Source organism: Rhinolophus hipposideros (genome assembly GCF_964194185.1).
Source record: "Rhinolophus hipposideros genome assembly, chromosome: 1".
NCBI lineage: Eukaryota > Metazoa > Chordata > Mammalia > Chiroptera > Rhinolophidae > Rhinolophus > Rhinolophus hipposideros.
In genome coordinates this window covers 51,771,717-51,787,723 of record NC_138047.1, presented here as the reverse complement: position 1 = coordinate 51,787,723, position 16,007 = coordinate 51,771,717, and the positions used below count along the sequence as shown (strand labels likewise).

At 34.3% G+C, this 16,007-nt stretch overlaps 1 protein-coding gene across 8 annotated transcripts in view; it reads right to left on the bottom strand.

The window, feature by feature from the left end:
• Nucleotides 1–16,007, bottom strand: part of SLC4A4 (solute carrier family 4 member 4) — a 340,077-nt gene that overhangs the window by 169,433 nt on the left and 154,637 nt on the right. For 4 of the 8 annotated variants that reach the window (XM_081050644.1, XM_081050642.1, XM_081050640.1 and 1 more), the window contains one exon: nt 11,815–11,967. In XM_081050644.1, coding sequence (XP_080906770.1) covers nt 11,815–11,967 — 153 coding nt within the window. Of the gene's footprint in view, nt 1–11,787; nt 11,968–16,007 lie in introns of all 8 variants that reach the window. The other 4 variants (XM_081050643.1, XM_081050641.1, XM_081050639.1 and 1 more) reach the window with 1 other exon arrangement.

Genomic DNA, 16,007 nt, shown 5'->3' with positions numbered 1-16,007 from the left:
ACTGGAACAGCAAAAAAAAAAAAAAAAAAACAATTAAGAAAAATGATAGTTTGAAGGACCTCTGGGACATCATGCATAACAATATGCACATCAAAGGGATACCAGAAGGAGAAGCGAGAACAATGGAGTGAGAATCTATTTGAAGAAATAATGACTGGAAATTTTCCTAACTTGGTGAAGGAAATAGATATACAAGTCCAGGAAGCACAGTCCCCAGCCAGAAGAACCCAAGAAGGCCCACACAAAGACACATTATAATTAAAATGTCAAAGATTAAAGACAAAGAGGGAATCCTAAAAGCAGCAAGAGAAAGGCAACTAGTTACTTATGAGGGAGTTCCCATAAGACTGTCAGCTGATATCTCAACAGAAATTTTGCAGGCTAGAAGGGAATGGCACTCAATATTCAAAGTGATGAAAAGCAAGGATATACAACCAAGAGTACTTTATGCAGCAAGTCTATAATTTCAAATTGAAGGAGATAAAGAGCTTCTCAGACAAGAAAAAGCTAAAGGAGTAAACCATCACCAAACCAGTATTACAAGAAATGTTAAAGGAACTTCTTTAAGAAGTAGAAGGGGCAGAAAGAAAATAATATAAATAATAAAATGGCAATAACTAAACATCTATTAACAATTACTTTAAATGTAAAAGGATTAAATGCTCCAATCAAAAGACATAGGGTAGCTGAATGGATAAGAAGCCAAGACTCAAACATATGCTGTCTACAAGAGAGCCACTTTGAAAGACACAAAGACTGAAAGAGATGGAAAAAGATATTTCATGCAATGAAGATGAAAAAAAAAAAAAGCTGGATTATCAATACTTATGTCAGACAAAATAGACTTTAAAACTATAATAAGAGACCAAGAATGAAATTACTTAATGATAAAGGGATCAATCCAACAAGAGGATATAACCCTGGTAAACATTTATGCACTCAACACAGGAGCACTTGAATATATAAAGCAAATATTGACTGACATAAGGGGAGAGCGCTACAATAATACAATCATAGTAGAGGCTTTTAACACACGATTTTCCAGACAGAATATTAACAAGAAAACAGCGGCCTTAAATGACACACTAGACCAGATATTTTTTATAGCATTTCACCCCAAAGCAACAGAATATACATTCTTTTCAAGTGCACATAAAACATCTTCCAAGATAGACCACATTTTAGGCCATAAAACAAGTCTCAATGAATTTAAGAAGACTGAAATCTTCTTAAGTCTCTGATCACAGTGGTATGAAACTAGAATGAATTACAAGAAAAAAAATCTAAAAAACACACAAACACATGGAGGCTAAATAACATACTACTAAATAATGAAAGGGTTAACAATGAGATCAAGGAATAAACCAAAAGATACCTTGAGACAAATGAAAATAAAACACAATGACCCAAAATCTATGGAACACAGCAAACGCAGGTGAATTTTACCAAACATTCAAAGAAGAATTAATATCTAAACTTCTCAAGCTATTCTAAATAATTCAAAAGGATGAAAGGATCCCAACCTCATTATACGAAGCCACCATTACCCTGATTCCAAATCCAGACAAAGACATTACAAAAAAAAAAAAAATTATAGGTCTATATCCCTGATGAACATAGATGCAAAAATCCTCAATAAAATATTGGCAAACAAAATTTAGCAATATTTTTAAAAGATCGTATACTATGATCAGGTGAGACTCATTCCTGGGACACAAGGTTAATTCAATATACACAAATCAATTAATATGATATACCTCATAAACAAAATGAAAGATGAAAATCATATGATCATATAAATAGATGCAGAAAAAGCATTTGACAAAATCCAGCAACCATTTATGATAAAAACTCTCACCAAAGAAGGAATAGAGAGAACATATCTCGACATAATAAAGGTCACATATGACCTTTGACAAACATATATGACACAACCCTCCACTAACATCATACTTAACAGGAAAAGCTAATTTTCCTTAAGATCAGGAACAAGACAAGGATGTTCACTTTCATCACTTTTATTCAACACAGTGTTATAAGTCGTAACTACAGCAATCAGACAAGAAAAAGAAATAAAAGGTATCCAAATTAGAAAGGAAGACAAAAAACTGTCATTATTTACAGATAACATGATACTCTACAAAAAGAACCCAGATTCCACCAAAAAACTATTGGAACTGATAAATGAATTCAGTAATGTAGCAGGATATAAAACTAATATTGAGAAATCAGTTATATTTCTATACACCAAAAATAAATTATCACAAAAATTAAGAAAACAATCCCATTTGCAATTGCATCAAAAAAAATGAAATACCAAAGAATAGGTTTAACCAAAAAGGTAAAAGATTTGTACTCAGAAAGAAGACGTTGAAGAAAGAAACTGAGAAAGATACAAATAAATGGAAGCACATACCATGCTCATGGATAGGAAGAATTATCCAAATGTCCATACACCCCAAAGCAAGATAGGCACAGATTTAATGCAATCCCTATCAAAACAGTAATAGAATTCTTCATAAAACTAGAACTAATAATCCTAAAATTTAAATGTAACCACAAAAGACCCCAAATAGCCACCACTTTAAAAAAAAAAAAAATTAGAGGTATCACAACACCTGATGCCAAACTATACTGTAAGTCTTTAGTAACCAAACAGCATGGTACTGGAATAAAAACAGACACACAGATCAATGAAACAGAATAGAGAGCCCCCAAATAAATCCACATTTACATAGTCAATCTATGACAAAGGAGACAAGAATATACAATGGGGTAAAGAGTCTATAAATGGTACTCGGAAAACTGGACAGATACATGCAAAAAAAAAAATAAAACTAGACCACCTTCCTATACCATATACAAGAATAAACTCAAAATGGTTTAAAGACTTAAATGTTAACACCCCAAACCATAAAACTCCTAGAGGAAAACATAGGTAGTAAACTGTTTCATGTTGCTCTTAGTAATATTTTTTCTGATATGTCTCCTGAGGCAAGGGAAACAAAAGTAAAATTAAAGAAATGGGTACATCAAACTAAAAAGATTTGCATAGCAAATGAAACCATCAACAAAAAGGATAAACAATCTACTGTAAGAAGGTATTTGCCAATAAGACACCCAATAAGGGATTAATAGCCAAAATTTATAAAAACTCACACAACTTACCACCAAAAAAACTAACAACCCAATTAAAAGATGGGTAGAGGACCTGAATAAACATTTCTCCAAAGAGGACATAAACACGACCAAAAGACATGAAAAGATGCTCAGGTCACTAATCATCAGAGAAATGGAAATTAAAACCACAGTGAGATATCACCTCACAGCTGTCAAAAAGGCCATCATCAATAAATCAACAAACGTTGGTGAGGACGTGGAGAAAAGGGAACCCTCGTGCACTGTTGGTGGGATTGCAGATTGGTGCAGCCGCTATGGAAAACAGTATTGAAGTTCCTCAAAAAATTAAAAAATTGCAATACCTTATGACCCAGCAATTTCACTTCTGCATATGTATTCAAAGAAATCCAAAGCACTAATTTGAAAAAATACATGCACACCTATGTTCATTGCAGCATTATTTACAATAGTCAAGTTACAGAAGCAACCTGAGTACCTATCAATAGATGACTGAATAAAGAAGAAATAATACACATATGAAATGGAATATTCCTCGGCCATAAAAAAGAATGAAATTTTAATATTTGCAACAACATGGATGGACCTGAAGGTATTATGCTGAGTGAAATAAGTCACACAGGGAAAGACAAATAACATATGATCTCACTTATATGTGGAATCTAAAGAACAAAATAAATGAAACAAAACAGAAACAGACTCATAGATACAGAGAACAAATTGACTGTTGCCAGATGGGAGGGAGGTTGGGGGGCAGAGTGAAAGGGGTGAAGGGATTAATACCAATTGGTAGTTATGAAATAGTCATGGGGATATAAAGTAAAGTATAGGGAATGTGGTCATTAATGTGGTAACAACTATGTATGGTGCCAGGTTGGCACTAGACTAGAAGGGGGATCACTTTGTAAATTATGTAAATGTCTAACCACTATGCTATACACCTGAAACTAATCCAAAATAAAATTGAATGTCAACTTTAATCAAAAAAACTTTTTAAATGAGGGGAAAAGGTAAAGGGTAATAAAATGTTCATATATAAAATGAATAAGTTATGGGGATGTAATGTACAGCACAGGGAATATAGTCAATTATTGTGATAGCATGGTATGGGGTCAGATGGTTGCTGGACTTATCATGGTGATCACTTCTTTAGGTGTACAAATGTAAAATAAGTATGGTGTACACCTGAAACAAACATAGTATTGTATGTTAGCTATATTTTAATAAAAATCTTTTAAAAATAAAATAAATAAAAATAAACCTCCAAGAATGTTTTAATATATTAGGTGGTAGAAGAAAAAAACTAGGAGACTCGGAAAATAATAGAATACAAAATAATGATGGGAAATGGAAGCTCTGTCCTCAGTTTTCAATCTGAAAGGCACTGAATTTGCCCCTTAAAGTACTTCTGAATCGTAGCTATTCCTTACAGTTGTAGCTCACGTTACACTTATTAACTACTTTCACAAAGATACCTTATTCACTCCTGGCTGCATACATTACTACACTAATTTGATAAATATAAAAACTAAGGCTCAAGATGACTATGTAAATTGTTCAAAATCAGTGCTTACTGTTAGCCTAGGATTAGAACAAAGTCTTTGGAAAACATAATACCATGTCTTCAAGATTATAAAGTAGGCCATTAGTGTCAAAATCTAAATACTCACTTTTGTTATATCTCTTACGCCTGACTCTTCATTGTCATATAGAACAGAATAGAATACCAAACACTAGGAGAGAATGACACTTGGTGAAAAATGTATTGTTGTTTATTTAAAGATCTGAACATTATAAATCTGGAAGATCAGTCACTTGCTTGGGGAAAAGAAAGAAAGATAAGAATGGGGTCTGACAGATGAATTAGAAATATAATAAAAACAATGCTAATAACTATTGTTATTAGGACACACTTTCATTCAGATACTTTTCTAAAAACTTTCCATGGATTGTCTCATTTAATCGAAGACTGAGAAGAGCTTGATCATTCACTGGGCTCTGGCCAGGGCATTCATGTATGCTGTGCAACTGAATGCAGAATTAAGAGTCCTGAACAAAACAGATGGATGGTGTTGTTGGTTTGGGGAGAGAGCTGACTATATGCAGAAAGGCACCTGGCAAGATGACTCATCCATTTTAAGGTGATGTGAGCCTGTTAACTGACCCATCTCAGAACTGGAGAAGCATGATAGCCTGCTTCAAAGAAACAGAATCTTTGAGCGAAGTTAGGGAAATGCCGCCTTACCCATCGATTCAGGGACCAGTTCTGAATTTAAGGAGTTCTGAATTTAAGGAGAAGGGGAGCCACAAAGTAGAACCACCCAGCCAGAGACAATTGGGAAAAGCTGGAATCCAAAACCCAGAATAACACTAAGAATTCTAAAGAGAACTGAGGAAGCTGCCAAACCTGGCAATGATCCCAGCCCGATCCACCACATGCCAGCATCTAGTCAGCTTAATCTAATATCCACAATGAATAGCTTGAAGATACCTAATCTTAAATCAGATCTAAAGCAACAAGGGCCTAGCTAATCCCACTGACATTTCAATGGGGCCTGGAATTACGATAAACAAAAAAAAAAGATTTCTTTCCATTGTTCATTCTATGCTGATACCCACTATCTTACGGCAGGTACTAGCAATAGGTTACACTGTTAAAAATACCTCAAGTTGTTGTGTGCTTATGTCAAAAACAGCAACGTGAGAGAGAGGCTAGGAAGCAGCATTCTGCCTGGTGCATAACTTTGAAAAGAGGAAACCAGAAAGAAGGTAAGTGGTGGCACCGAGTGGTGGGAGTAAATAGATCGCATTTCTCATACTTAATAGAAAAAAAAAAAGGTGAATTGAAGACAAAATCCAGAGGTTCAATCAGGAGTAGTCTGTAACCTAGTAAATACAGAAGACATCATATCGCACCAGGAAAAAACATGGAAGAAGCAGTGCGAGGCCTAGAACTGGCTGCCTGGCATGGAGCTGCCACATTTTCCAAGTCCTCATTTAAGTCTCGGATTCTTAGTGTGGTTTAGGGTTTCCCTGATAGCTAGTTAGCAAAAAATAAAATCAGTGATGTGGACAGATGTTCTATAAGAGGGCTATAAGAGAAAGGGCTCTGTCCTCTCCCACTGGTGATGAAACAATATTGGTGTCAATCACCAAAAGGCAGAAGAAATAAATCAACACTATACCCATGAGTTTCTTCCAAAACAGTAAGGTACAGAGCAAATATCATTGCAGAAACAACTCTTACTAAATATGAGATTTTCTTTCTTAATTGTGTTTAAACATATTATATGTAATTTAGTATCATTTGTTGAGTGACTACTATGTGAGAGTTACCAGTCCAAACATTTTACATACATTATCTCATTTAATTTCCATTATCTCTGTTTTACAGACATGAAAACAAGAGTTAAATTACCTTTCAAATATTTTATTGAAAAAAATACTAATGAAAAATGGGGTTACGAAATTGTATTAGGGAAAAATGAAATTCAAAGTCTAGGCCTGATTGGATAACCAAAGTAATTTTCCAATGAAGGACATCTGTACTCTCGGGCCACGGAAGGCAAGGAACTGATTTTTATAATTATTTAGTGAGGAAAGAAATGAAGAAGCCAAGAAAAGAACAGTGACAAACTGATGATGGCTTTGCCCAAATTTCCACAAAAGTAGTGAAGCTGAATACTCAAATTAAGGTTCCCAGCTGCTCATGATCCTAAAGTCAGGTCCCATTCATCTTTTGTAAGCTTAGACAATACATATTAAATGGGAAGTGATATTTTTTAAAATCAGATCATCCTACTATAAACTTTTTAAAACAGAGTTATCAGGTAATCTTGTCATAAACATCTTACGAAATTTTTATTGAATGAATACCAATTAAGTATAAACATTAACTTCACTTTCTAATAAAAAACAAACTGAATACATCTAATAAAAAACAAACTGAATACATCTTGACTTTTAAATATTACCAAGGAACATTCCTGGGCTGAAATATCATTCTTTCATAGTAAACCACAATGATACAGAATTATTACCTAAGTATCTCATACCAAATTATTAAACAGAACTATATAAAATTACCAATTAGTCAACTTTATCTTACCCACAAAAATGGCAATTTCATGTGGTTCAATCTAAAACAATAGTGAGACATCGAAGAAGTAAAGGAAATTCAACACCAGAGGAAATGATAACCTCATTACTTTCTTCATACAACACTACTTCTACAGAGATGCCTCAATTAATATATTGAGAAATTATAGCACTTGCCTAAAATTTCATAGCTGGTAGACATGTCCATCCGAATTCACAGATGCCTCAGAGAAGTGGCAATTTCACAATAATTAACATCTTGGAAGCTAGCAGGATTTCTTCCTAATTTATTACAAATAAAAATGGTTTTCATTTCTTTTTAGAAACACTAAATCATCTTGAACCTCAAGCTACAGGAGGACCCTAAGCATGAGAGTGAATCTTCAGCTATGGATAGACAACAAGTGGACTGGTAAATGTTTGGAAACCAGCTCTCCAGGTTACTTTGTGTGTGTGTGGGGGTGGGGAGTACATTTTGCTGATATAAAGGATGTGCAGCACACATATAAATAATAACAAAATATACTTTTGTAAGTTGCATATAGAATGCTTTTGTTGATTTTTAATGAACTCTTCTATCAGTAGCCAATTTATAGTGCCAATTGGCAAACAAGCACAGTTCAAACATACATGCTAAACATCCATTATCATATATACTAGCAGGTAAGACAAAAGCAAAACAATGAAGACGTATGTCAGACTTCACTCTTTGTCAGTGATGTCAGTGACTCCTTTGCTACACTAGATAATCATTTTTAAATACCAGAGTAATATTTTCTCAATTCTTTGTGCTATTCACATTTTAACAGCTGGTATGAACTGAATGTTTGTATCCTCTGGAAATTCGTATGTTGAAATCCTAACTCCCAAGGGATATTAGGAGATGGGGTCTTTGGAAGGTAATTGGGCAGAGCCTTCTGGAATAGAATTAGTGCCCTTATAAGAAAAGACAGTAGAACAAGATAATCTCTTTCTGCCACTTGAAAATACAGTGAGAAGGCAGCCATCTACAAGTCAAGAAGAAGGCCCTCACCAAAACCAAATCTGCAGCACCTTGATCTTGGACTTCCCAGCCTCCAGAACTATGAGAAATAAATGTTGTCTAAACCACTCAATCTATGGTAATTTGTTATAGTAGCCAAGATGACTAAGACAACAGCTATAAACATTATGTACTTTTAAGTTGAATCTGCATGATTATCATTTTCTCCATAATTTTATAAAATCTAGAGACAATCAACAAAAATCAAGCTCTGATTTATAGCCTCTGCTGATTTCTATGGTGTAAATACTGCCATTGTGGCTGATTTCAAATTACCAATATGAAGTCACTGAATGAAGAATGGGGAAGAGATACACAGTTGCATATCATTTTATAGTATTTCTACCATATAGACACAAAAGACATAAATAACCTCAACAGCATAGACTATAGTAAAATGCACTAAAATAAGTAGGAAGTGAGGGATTTTGAGTATTTATCAGAGTTAGTTTTAGTATAATTATTTGTTTATTTATATAACTTAATTTTTAATAGTATCTATGTTTAACAACCAGCTTACAAAATTCCTGATAATTGGCTCTTATGAGTAGGTAAGAGATGGCTCTAGCCTAAGAGGTGGTTCCAGCACACCAGTGCAAAATGAAGACATTTCCAGTTCTAAAGCATCTTCATAAATTTTAGCTATTATTTACATTGTTGCTCTCATAACTAAAGTTGACAGTGTCATTCGGTCTATTTTGTAGCCTGTGATAGAAGACTAAGTGACTTCAATTTATCTAGGTTTCACATGGGCATATTAGAATCTAGCTCTAATTATAATAGAAGTCTCTGTTTTATTAAAATAGTAGTAACAGTTCTGTAACTCTTTATTTTAGAAATTTCTTCTAAGAACATTTCATAATGTTTAAAATATTAATTAAACCCTAACATACAAAGGTAACTGTATAAACTTATAAGTGCTTCTAGAAAACCAAAAAATGGCCATTTGATCATTTATAATAATGTGTCATGGAGGCACATGAAATTCATTCCTATAAAATCTCTCAAAGCCAAACCTTGCCTCTGGAAATTTAAAAGGAGTTAGGTAACACAAAGGCCAATAATAACATGTTTCAAAAGGCCTAATCATATGCCATGCTTCAGGGTGTACGCTGATCAGCTGAAGAGCTGGAAAGGAAAAGAACTGCCTGGCCTTCCCATTTGCATTCTGCCTAGCATACATAAGATTTCACGAGAAAAAGGGTGAATGACAAAGCAATTTCAACTTTCCTCTGAAGTACAAAGATATACTGATAGGATAAAAGACTGAGTGATGAGTGATATCAGCTAATTAGTTGTATTCCACATCCAAATGCTTTCTCCTAACGTACAAGATACTAGCCTCCCAAGACCCATCTGTTCCTAATTTCTACTCTGCCTGCACTTCCATGAAAATGAAGCTCACACCATCCTGGTAGGAGGCACCCTCAACCTACTACATCCATTCCTCTTCTCTTTGCAAATATATCAATATTTGAAAATAATGCACTTTCTTGCTTCTTTATACTACCACCAGCTTCGTGATTAAAAAAAAAAAATCTCCACATCATAGAATTTAATTTCATGTGACAGCGAGGATAATAAATAAGACATAAAAGACAGACTTTTACTTTAATTGCCATAATTTTAAAAACATGGGTTGCTTTTAAAATGAAATATTTGTGACATCAGTTATAATAAACTGTTTACCCCATAACCTTTGCAGCCATTAAACAACACCTCTCTTCAAAAACACAATTAAAAAGATAAAAATTAAAAAATAAAAACATTTCCCGTCAGCATCAATATTCCAGGTAATGGCAGAACCATCGAATTGTAGTAGGAATGTTCTAAATTGGATGATTTCTTTTGTGAATGCTTTTTATAAATAGCATTTCTATTTTAAGTATTTATTTATAATCAATTTTTCTTCTTGAAAAATTTATGGCAGCAGTTAAATCAATATATAAGCCACTCAATAAGACTGAACTTCTCATTTGGTTCTACTTAAGGACTAAACACTCATAGAAACTACAATGATGGAATGGTTCAAAAATATACCAGAGAAAGTTTGCTAATGGTAAGCTTTCTTCCAGACTACCATTAATTTTAATATTTAGTCAGAAAACCCAATTTTCCAGAAATGAAACAACTGAATTAGAATTCAGTTCATACAATTCACTTAGCCCACCTTTTCCATGACAGTATGTTTTATGTTATTCTGAAAGTGCAGCTGATGGCCATGAAGTAGAAGCTCCCTTATCTGCTCATTTCTCTTAATCCTAAAAAGGACTGGGGGTAGAATGGGAGAGACCTACTTCTACAAGCTCAATGCTTAGCAACTCTTTCCACTGTGCCTTCATGTTTCATACTTCATGGAAATTAACTTCTCCCTTCTCAGATTTCATCCAATCATGAAATTTATTTGAAACAAAGGCAATGCTACAGAAGATAGACACTTTACAGAAGACTCTGGTAAATTCAAAACAGAGCATAAGTAAGATATAGTGCCTTTCTATTGCTACCCTGTTTCCCCAAAAATAAGACCAAGCCAGACCATCAGCTCTAATGCATCTTTTGGAGCAAAAATTAATATAAGTCCCGGTATTATATTATATTGTATTATATTAGACCTGGTCTTTTATATTATTAATATAATATATTATTATTATATTATATTATTATATAAGCATACCATTATTACATAATTATTATATAAGTATGTTATTATATAATATATATTATATTACATTATTATATATTGTTATATTAATATATTTATTATATAATATTATATTAATTATATTATATTATTATAAAATATAAGACCTGGTCTTATATTACAGTAAAATAAGACCAGCTCTTATATTAATTTTTGCTCCAAAAGACGCATTAGAGCTGATGACCCAGCTAGGTCTTATTTTCAGGGAAACACGGTATGTGAATGGGGTTACTATCCCACCTGGAATCATTACTCTCACATCTAGCTATCATTATCATACAACAAAAGAGATTTCTTTCTAAGTAGAAAAATAATAGTGAGCCTTATTTTGATAAATGATCATTTATAAGCTGGACAGCAGCTCACATATCAAATCAAGCAAATACTTCACGATAAGAGATTTCAGAGCTTCGTATCTTAGTCTGTCCTCCTAATTCTGACAAACCACCATATTGAAAGTATATTCCTTGATGTACTCAATAATCTACAAGTTTGCTGATTCATCTCAAACATTCAGTTGCTTCATCGTAGCATTATTACTAAACTTTCTCAATCAAAGTAGAGATATATGAAGCAAGCAAGGCATCTTGGCCTTTGCAGCCTACAATAACTGCTTCAATCTTTCCAACAGGACTGCAAATGTGCCCAACTGGAAAAAAAAAGTGTTATTATGAAATGGCTGTGGCATATGAACTTGAGAAAAGAAGAAATATGGAGAGAGGTTAAAAAAAAAAAAGAGATGACAAGAGATGGATAAAACTGAGTGAGACTGGTACAGACAGCAGCAGCCAGTCGGCCCCTGCATTACCATTATCAGGGTTCGCAAACATCCTACTTGCACTGGAGACTGTCTTCCCAATGTCAGCCAGGGATCGAAGGTTGGATTTCTTGGTTTGATGCCGGTGCTTCCGGAGCAAAGTATAGGTCACCTTATCCTTAAGGTCAGGTTTCAAAAGGCCTGTCTCAATCTGATGGTCAACTATCATCTCTGATACAAAAACAAAACAAAAACAAAAACTCAGTCAGAAGACCATAAAGTTAATTTTTCACTCTAACTTTATAGATGTCATTCTCAAATTTAATATCAATATACTATTTTCCAAATTTCCAACTTCCCACTTTACGTGAAGGGTAAAGAAACAATGACACTGGCATTAATTAATGAGAGAATTATAAATATTACAGCAATTATAGTTTTAGAGAAAAATTGTCTTGCTCGTTTTTTCCAAGTCCAGTTAATACTGAATTCACATAAATCACATTCTTTTATGAGTAGCACAATAAGTTAGTAATTTACATTTTTCAATTATGAGAAAAAAGATTATAAAATTTCATGTATGCTATATCAAGTGTGCCAGAAATATAAATGATATGAAAAAAACTTGAGAATATATAAAATTTAAAGTAGTGACATTACTGATTTTTTTAATCTATTTCCTCAAATTCTTCTGTAATGTTGTTTTTTCCTTATAATAGGACCAAGTAAAGGAAAACAGTACCTTTCCCTATATCGGGTTATTTGAACACCAATTAATCCAATAAAAGAAAGATTAAACTATAAAATTATGCCTTCGTCTTTTCTAAGAAGGGAGGGTTATTCTTCTTTTAGATCCAACGAAAGCCTTTCTAATATAAACCATTAGTCATTTTAAAGTATAACTTGACCTGAATTTTCTATGAAATTTTAGTATCTTAGTCTTACTATTAAAAATATTAAAATTTCTATTAGCTCTTTTTTGAAGAATGATTTTAACTAGAAAAGATGGCTGTGTTTCATAGAAATTGCTCCATGGGTGGCTCTGCTGAAGGTGGAGCCTAATAGAAAACAGGAAATCCTTTTTCTCACAAGTCAGCATACAATGTATGCAACAGTATGGCATGAATGTAACCTGGTGCACCCTACCTCACTGTCACATCCCAGGTCGACATTTCCTCTGCCCAAAGCAGGGTTCAGGACAAAATGTCACAAAACCTGTGCAAGACAGGCAATGGCAGGATGCTACCTCACTGCATGCAGGTACAGCTTTTGTCCCCGTCACAAGCCCCGAGCAGTGTACCCCATGCCTACCTGTTCAAGTGCATCTAGCACATCAATAACTTCCTCTTGGGCAAATTTCTCAGTGTCCAAAAGCGGAGAAGAAAACAAAAGCTCTCCTTTTATAAAAGTCTGACAAGAAAATTGACAGGCGCTGGTAGGATAAGAGCATCTCTCAAGCATTCCCATCCTTTTGTAAAGAGAATTTACAAATACGCCAGAGGCTTTGCTTGGGCATGGTGGCACCTCTCAGAAGTTCATCCTGATACAGCAAGCACTCAGAACTGGCCTCATGAGGCACGGCTAGAAACTAACGATTTACACAGTGTGCAATCAACTATTTGGGAACCAAGCAGAGAGTGAATCCAGAATTTTCTACCACATGCCTTACACAGATGTCATAAATGTCCCTTACTGCTGGACCACTTAGTAGGGAGCCTGGGCATGGCAGGAAGAGTTTCTCCCATAGGAATGTTGAGGTTTGACAGTGGCCATTAGCTCTGAGTATTTTTAACTGATCCTGTAATACAATTAACTCCCTGTTCCACAGTAAAATAAATAGGTGCTACTGACACAACCCCTCTACATTCCCTTTAAGTATCGCTCAATGTGGAAACTTCATTTTACAGAAGAACCACAAAAATAAACAGTCCCAGCATATCTGCTGTGTTACCAAACTCCTACTCTAATTCCAAGGTTGTGGATTAAAGTGTTTCTTATCTACCCTTCCTGGCAGAGCCTCCCTCTGTTCTTTTTCTCCCCTGTCATCTCAAACTGATCCATATATATGCACAGCCGGCCCTCTATTACTAATGCCTGGAAATCACCAGTTAGAACAGGTCAAAACATCTGTGTGGCTAATGCCCTTCATTAAGTTTCCATAAAAATGGCCCACAGTGCAGGGATCTCTTTACACATAAACTACAAATCCTTTCAAGGAAACTCAGGGGGCAGTAACATTTCACAGCTACACTGAAATTAAGCCTTCAGTGTTCAAAATCCCACAGACACTACCACTTGGGAATGTACCAACTCTAGATGATAGCAGAGCTGAAAGGAATCTCCAGGAGCCATCAAGTTCAAGGTCTTGTTATACAGATGAGGAAACAGAGGGCAAGAGAGGAGACTTGCTGACAAACAGCTTAATTAGAGCAAAATGTCCCAAATAAAAGCAGGTTTTCTGATTCTTCACTTAGATCTTTTTCCGTACCACACAGTATTTTTCTTTATTTAAAAAAGAAGCTCTAGACCAAAAAAAAAATTGCTATATGCAGAATTTGTGCAAACCAACAGAAAGATGGCCATGCAACAGAAAAAAGGCCAAAGATGACAAACATTCTTAAGAGAAATACAAAGACCCAAGATATAGTCAACTTCAAGACTAACAGACAATTTAAACAAATTATGCAAATATAACCAATTATGAGATATCTGTTAATCTAAAAAGTGGCAAAAATTAAAAGACTAATCCCCAATGATGTGAAGGACGTGTGCAACAGGCAATCCACGTACTGCCGAGAACAGCAGAACGAGCACAACCTTTCCTGAAGGACTTAGCAACCATATAACAAAACCCTTCATTACGTTCAAGCCCTTTGCATATTTCACCATTAGAAATCCATATTAAGGAAATCAGCAGTTCACAGAAGCATCATAAAAATGCTCACTTTTCTTTACCGTAAAAACTGAAGGCAACTTAAATGCCCAGTAATATAGTATTAAATATTTTATATTTATATTTAATGACACGAAAAGATAATTCATTTTATGTCTTTAAGTTTTAAAAGGTCAATTAAAGTGCTACAGGATGAAACCATGTTGTAAAATAAATTTCATATGTGTCAACAGATGTACAGAGAAACTGCTGGGAGGATAGTCCTAAAAGAACAGATTTATGGTATTCTGATTTTTGTATGTTATATTTTCCTGGATTGTTTAAAAATGAACATAGATTTGTGATAAAAAAATAGATTACCGTTTTGAAAATACAAAAGGTGTAAAAAGCAAGAAATGACTTGACTAACACATCTGCCAACAGCCACAGCTCAGGAACGCCTTTAAATATAAAAATGAGAACTCCAAAAATAGAGCTACATTTTCCTAATCTATTTCCCATCATTATAAAATACCTGAAATGGCTTATAATTTTTTTTTAACTTAGATGGGGAGGTAAATTCCGATGTAGTTGGCTTCACTTGAGAATGACACTCTTTAAATGTAGAATTATAATGATGATAGTAATAATAAAGCTACTAAAATAATCCATGAAAATGATGATTTATCCTTTAAATATTTTAAAGGCAAATTTTTCTATTAGTATTAAGAAGGTGTTCTTCATGAAGAAAACAAGGGGAGCTCCTGAGAAGAAATCAGACTTAGGCTGAATTTTTTTCTGCAAGTGTGAGATGTAACACCTGCTTAAACAGTCACCCACTGATCGTGACAGAGGACCTTTGCACCTGTAGCCAAGGGATGCCTCTCAGAGGCAGGCCACTAAGAAGGAGTAGCAAAAAAGGATAAAAATCTTCCTATTGTTTGTTTGACATAATCACTCTCGTTATTACTACTGTTTCTTCTGCTATGTTGAGATGACACTGGAGTTGAGAGATGTATCTTAAGACAGCTATACGTAATTCTCAACTCTGAATTATCAGCACAATTCAAGACAAAACAACTCCACTTCATCCTCTCCTAAAAAAGAATTGTCTTGATAATCAAATGATGACAATAACTCCAAGTTACCATGCCATCTCCTGTCACTTAAAATGAAATAAGGGCTTTTTTTTTTTTCTTTTCCTTCGTGGTTTTTAACCCACTTCAAGGTTTATATTCTGTCAGAGGACTTTTAAGTATTTCTTTTCAGCCAGTCACACTCTCTCAATCATGTTCTTCTCCTCACACTCCTGCAAATCTGGTCCCTTTTTTCTTTCTTTCTTTCTTTTCCTTGTGAATTTTTTTTTCTTTTTGGCCTCTTTATTTGCCTCTAAATTGTT